The following is a 6857-nucleotide window of genomic DNA, read 5'->3' as shown; positions in this document are numbered from 1 at the left end:
GAGACCCTAAACAACGTGCCTTCTAAGAGTTGACGGTCCCTCATCCCTCCATCCTTCACTCCTTCGATGAGTTTAGAGACTGTATAGGCGGAGGAGTTCCTCAACTTGCCTAGGTATTTCATGATGGCATCGACGTCCCGTCAGTCCATACACGAATCGTAGCTGGTCACGTCGATGCCTACTGCCCAGGCCTTATTTCTTCAAACACAAGGGTACTCTTTAAGGGCTCTTGATTGGTCCTTGGGGAGTTGTAATCAGACATTTTAACCATGAAAAAACTCAAACACCTATTATATACCCTTCCATAAATTTTCATACATTTCCGACCCCTAAAAGTTAGTCAAATAGGCTAAGTCACACTAACACCCCTTTCAACTAACTTCCCGGATGTCCTTGACGTTCTTGGACGTTTTGGTTCATAAACATTTTAAATGGTCTATATTCATTTATAATGGACTTAAAAATAGTAATTAGACCTTATGACACCTATTTTAGGCTTTATAACACATCGTGGATTTTGAAGGTATTACATATCCCCTCCCCCCATTTAGGAACATTCGTCCCCGAGTGACACCAAAGATCTTTCGAAGGAAGGAATAAACTCAAGATAGCAGCCCAACCAATCAACAATATTAAACCAGCATAAACCATGTGATTTAAACAAGGCAAATATCAAAACTCATATTACTACACATAAGGCTCAAATCACTTCATTATGAGGCATTTCCTTCTCATAACACAAATAAGCTCAACATACATTGCATGAATCAATTAGCACAAAGTTTAACTTAACAACATGCTACGTATCATTTCATAAAGATTCATTATACCAAAATAAACAATATAACTCAAAACAAGCAAAAAGCAAAATTTCATGTCTTCAAAAGAAATATTACAGTAACTTCATTGTAATGTTTTCAAAAATGCATAATTTGCAAAACTTCACCCAATAACCAAGAGACCATAAATTCTTGTCATATTTATATAATTAAAAAGATGACTAACTTTAATTCTCTAAAAGATGAGGGTAACAAGACTTCATGTCGGCCTCGGCCTTCGATGTTGCATCCTCAACTAGATGATTCTTCCAAAAGACCATTATGAAAACCACTTCTTTATTCCTCAAATTCTTGACTTGCCCATCAAGAATCTGATCCAGGACTTCCTCAAAAGAGAGGTTATCCTTTGCACCAAGACCCTCAAAAGGAAGAATGGACTTGGGATCATCGATACACTTTTTCAACATAGAAACATGGAAAACCAAATGAATCGAAGCCAATTAACTAGGAAGTTTCAATTTATAGGAAACCTTACTAACCGTTTGCATGATTTCATAAGGACCCACATACAAGGAACAATTTTCCTTTCTTTTCAAAGCTAACCACCCCTTTTATTGGTGAAATTTTCAAATACACCTATCACATTCTTCGAACTCCAAATCACTTTTCCTATGATCGGCATAAGACTTTTGCCGACTATAGGCCGTTTGAAACCACTTCATTATGATATGAACCTTTTCCAAGGTCTTATAAATAAACTCACGACCAATATTCAATGGCTCACCAACTTCAAACCATCCAATAAAAGACCTACACCTCTACCATACAAGGCTTAATAAGGAACATAGACATTGATGAATGAAAAAACTATTACTATAGGAAAACTCCACCAAAAGTAAATGTTTATCTCAATTCCATTTCAAATCAATAATGCACTCCTTAAGCATATCTTCAAGGGTTTGTATAGTACTCTCAGCTTGACCATCCGTTTGGGGATGAAAAGCAGTGCTCAACTTCACCGTAGTACCCAACCCTTTTTGGAACGACCTCAAAAATCTTGATGTGAATTGTGTGCCCCGATCCAATATGATGGATAACAGAATGCCATGGCGGCACAAAATATAATCTAGCATAGACCTTGCATAATCCTCCGCCGAATATGTAAACTTGACGAGAATAAAGCGAGCGAACTTAGTCAATGGATCCACAACCACCCATATGGAATCATATGACTTTTGAGTCTGATGTAAACCTATTACAAAGTTAATATTGATGTCTTCCAACTTCAAAGTAGGAATTTGGATCTGTTGTAGTAAGACACCTGAATTTTGGTGATCGGTCTTTACTTGTTGGAAATTCGAACACTTAGCAACAACTCTGTTATGTCCTTTTTTAGACCTTTCCACCAATATGTCTCCCTTATGTCATTGTACATTTTTGCCAAACCCGGGTGAATTGAGTTTCGGGACCCATGTGCTTCTTCTAGGATTTGATAACCCAACCCATCTACATCGTGAACACACAATATACCTTGGTACCTTAGTACAACATCCCCTCATAAGGAGAATGATTCATTCAACTTGCCGAGAACCGATTCTTTCACATCCATTAAGGCTAGATAAATGTGTTGTTTTGACTTCACCTTATCCACTAGAGATAACTCGGAGTTATGATGAACTAAAGCACCTCCATCCAGAGAATTTTCATAACTCACCCTCAACCTAGCCAACCTATATATTCACATATTAGGTCTATCTTGGCTTTGTCAATGTGGGATACACTACACATAGTCATACAACTTAGGGCATCCGCAACTATATTAGCCTTGCAGGGGTGAAAAAGGCCACTCATATCATAATCTTTCAACAACTCTAGCCACTTTATTTGTTGGAGATTCAACTCTTTTTAGGAAAATACATATTTTATTATGGTTGGTAAAGACATCAACATGAACCCCATACAAGTAATGCCTCCAAATTTTCATAGAAAACACCACAGCCGCTAACTCAAGGTCATAAGTAGGATAGTTTCTATCATGTACCTTTAGTGGCCTAAAGGAATAGGCTATAACTTTCCCGTTTTGCATAAGCACACACCCAAAACCCACTCGGGACACGTCACAATACACAACAAAACCCTTTGTGCCTTTCGGTAAAGTCAACACCGGAGCGAAAGTCAGTCTATTTTTCAATAATTGTAAACTTTTCTCACATGCCTCCGACCATTAAAACTTCTTATTATTTTTGGATCAAAGTAGTCAAAGCAGATGAAATAGACAAAAAACCATCTATGAACATCTGATAATAACCTGCTAGACCCAAAAACTCCTAATGTAAGTTGGAGTCAATGGTCTAGGCCAATTTTTCACCGCCTCCATTTTCCTTGGGTCTACCACAACTCCCTCACTAGAGATGATGTGCCCAAGGAATTTCACTTTCCATAGCAAAAATTCATACTTGCTATATTTGGCATACAATTGATGTTCTTTAACGGTTTGCAATACTACCCTCAAATGACTCATATGATCACCCTTATTCTTTGAATATACAAAAATATCGTCAATCAAAACAATGACAAACGAATCTAGGTAATTTTTAAACACTCTATTCATTAGGGCCATAAATACCGCCGAGCATTAGTGATACCGAAAGAAATGACGTAGTACGCATATTGCCCGTATTAAGTTGAAAGGCAATCCTTGGTATATCCTCATCTTTCACCCTAAGTTGGTATACCCCGACCTCAAGTCTATCTTTGAAAAGTATCTTGCCCCTTGGAGTTGACCAAACAAGTCATCAATGCGAGGAAAAGGGATGTTATTCTTAATGGTGACCTTATTGAGTTACTTTTTATCAATACACATTCTTAAGGACCCATCTTTCTTCTTAACAAACAATATCGGAGAACCTTATGGAGAAATACTAGGCCTTATAAACCCCTTATCTAGTAAATATTTGAGTTGGACCTTTAACTCCTTTAATTCGGATGGAGCCATCCGATAAGGAGAAATTGGTATGGGATTTGTATCCGGTAGTAAATCAATGCTAAAGTCAATTTCCCATTCGGGAGGAATACTGGGAAGGTCGTTAGGAAAGATCTCTACACAAACTCACTCACAACGGGTACCGACATAATAGGAGGAAGTTTGGAGTCTACATCTTTGACTCATACTGTGTGATATCGACAACTCTTTGAGATCATTTTGCATGCTTTTAGACAAGAAATAATACAAACTCTTGGAATAAAATTTACCCCCTTCCACCTAACAACAGGTCCATTTGGGATGTTAAACCTCACCTCTCATGTCCTACAACCAATGGAAGAAAAACATGCATGAAACCAATCCATACCCAATATATTATCAAAATCAAGCATATCGAGTTCTACTATATCAACATAAGAAACTCTATTCGGCAACATCATTGGACAATTTCTATACACCCTTTTTGCAACAACTGACTCACCCACCGGAGTACACACTATAAAAAGTTCATGCAAAATTTTGGGTAAAATATCAAACTTTTTAGCTACAAGAGGTGTAACAAACGATAAAGAAGAGCCGGGATCAAGTAAGGCATATACATCAAAAGAGAAGACTTTCAACATAGTTGTCACCATATCGGGAGAATTTTCTTGCTCACCTCTTAAGCGGAGAGCATAGAAGCAGTTATTCTTTGGAGAATCACTTGAACCACTTGATTGAGCTTGACCATTACCCTTATCTTGACTCTTGAAATTTGAACAATCTCTGATCTTGTGACCACTCTTGCAACAACTAAAGAAATTCCCCATTTCTACCAAGCACTCACCAAAATGACCCTTTCAACACTTGGCACATGTAGGCTTATCTTTTGGTGAATTAGTACTTTTTACCTCTTGAATATAGGGTTAGACACCCTATCGCCCATAGCTTTTGGGAACTTTAAAGGGACTTGATTTGAAACTCGTTTAGTAAATCTTGGCTTGTCTTGTATTTCAAGCCTATTATTCGAAGAACCTCCATGAAATGATTTTGCTCTTTTAGCATATCTACTTTTTCTCTTAGACCTTGCCTCCTCAATCCTTATTGCATGGACCATAAGGCGGGAAATGTTCATGTTGTCGTGTAGAATTGATGAATTGCACTCCTTTTGTAAGTCTTTCGACACCCCCATCACAAAATGGCTCATTATCTAGGATCGGAAACCAAAGAAGGAGCATATTTGGACAACTTACTAAATTCCAAAGAGTACTCATGGACACTCCTACATCCATGGCGAATGTTGATGAACTCCACCACTTTTTCCTCCCTCATCACTTCAGGAAAGAACCGATCCAGAAAAGCTCCCTTACGGATCTCCCAAGTCACCGAACCACCCCTCAATGGCGTATTATCCCTCCATTGCACATACCAAGTTTGCGCCACGTCCTTGAGTTGATATGTGGCAAACTCGGACTTCTCACTTGTGGAAAACCCATAGACAAAAGTATTTTGTAGACTTCATCGATGAATTCTTAAGGGTCTTCATAAGTGTGGCGCGCTTCACAATTATGAATACAAACCTACATAGAACTGGTAGAGAGAGAGATATAACTCAATGATATTTAACCTCATTCTTTGATACAAACTTTGTCACATCCGGGTTTACCCCTACATGTAACCAGCATCGGCGTCCTTTTCAAGGACTAAGACTACTCTCTTAGTATCATGTCATTACATTCATAGGTTGAAAAATGTGGAAAAGTTAAAAAAATTAATTATCACTATATGGAGGTTTTCATAGACCTCTACATGCACATAATACATATTCATATCGAGTATACATAGACCCTTCGAATAGGAAGGTTAGATAACCTTCTACTTTTATTGCACATACATACACATAAAATATAAAAATATTCTCAACAATTGTGTCATCTCATACCATCTAAACGATAATCACAATATGGGCATAGCCCTTACATTAATACAACAAGACAACATATAGGTCATACAAAAGTATAGTACACAATTGAAAGGAAAGAAATGAATGTCTTTAAGACCATTATAAGTATGTAAGCCAGATGATGGCATTACTCTCGAAAGTTTATGACCTACCCCACTGGGATGAAAATAAGAATCCAAGCCTTCAACAATGTCGCCTTAAAAAATCTTCAATGACCGGAATGTAAAATGTTTTGGAAAAGGAAAGACAATGGGGTTAGTACTCCACATATACTAAGTATGAGACCTTATGCATATATACAAGCAAAACATGCTAAAAAGGGACTTTTAGATAAAAATATGTCGTTTTACCTTTGAAGGAACTTAATGCAAAGTCAAGCAAGTCATATCAACCAACTCAATATGATTACTATCTCAACAAATAATATTAACCCAACATACGTGAAACCATGATTATCTACAACCCTATCATCAAGGAATAATATCACAAGAATGAATAAAAGTCAATCATATAATAATAAGCAACACAACTACTCAGGATCATTATCGAGTCAACAAGTACAATGAAGAAGCAAAGCCCCATAACCTTTCCCAACAAGGTAAACTTAACAAGAAAACATAACCAATGTCCAATTTTGACAATATACTCCAACTACATATATCAAGAGGATAATCATCATATTATATAGATATTTACATTGTACCATCAACATATTATCATCACATATATCATTATAATTTTCTATATAATATCGTTTTCGTAAAGCATACATCAAAGTCAACTAGTGCAAGTTATAGGTAGAGTCCCATACCCTTACCTAGTCTAAGTTAAACCTCTCAGGTCACCTTAGTTAGTTTATAATACATTGCTTTATTTTACTGTATGGAACACTTGCCTTATCCGACAAACCACATAATTTAAGTGTGGAATCGGTGTTGTAAGACCTTACAGTGATTGAAAGTGGTCTACCGACCAAAGTAGAACCAATCACGTATGTAGCATTCTAGGTGGATCCACTAGCTAGTCTTCCTATGGGTGCAACATAGTGTAAGAACTAAGAGATAGTATATTCCCTCTTTATACCACTTGGTAGTTGGGGCCTCCACTCATGTTAATCCATTGGATGAGTATTCCTCTTTGGGAAGTCAACATC

At 37.2% G+C, this 6857-nt stretch overlaps 1 protein-coding gene across 1 annotated transcript; it reads right to left on the bottom strand.

The window, feature by feature from the left end:
• Nucleotides 1–4079: 4079 nt before the first annotated feature.
• On the bottom strand, nucleotides 4080–4571 carry LOC138347963 (uncharacterized). The gene has a single exon (XM_069296571.1). It carries the CDS (start codon nucleotides 4569–4571, stop codon nucleotides 4080–4082), a length of 492 nt encoding a protein of 163 aa, XP_069152672.1.
• Between the last annotated feature and the right edge of the window lie 2286 nt (nucleotides 4572–6857).

The sequence above is a fragment of the Solanum lycopersicum genome, chromosome 4 (assembly GCF_036512215.1).
Source record: "Solanum lycopersicum chromosome 4, SLM_r2.1".
NCBI lineage: Eukaryota > Viridiplantae > Streptophyta > Magnoliopsida > Solanales > Solanaceae > Solanum > Solanum lycopersicum.
This window is presented reverse-complemented; position numbering and strand designations above follow the sequence as displayed.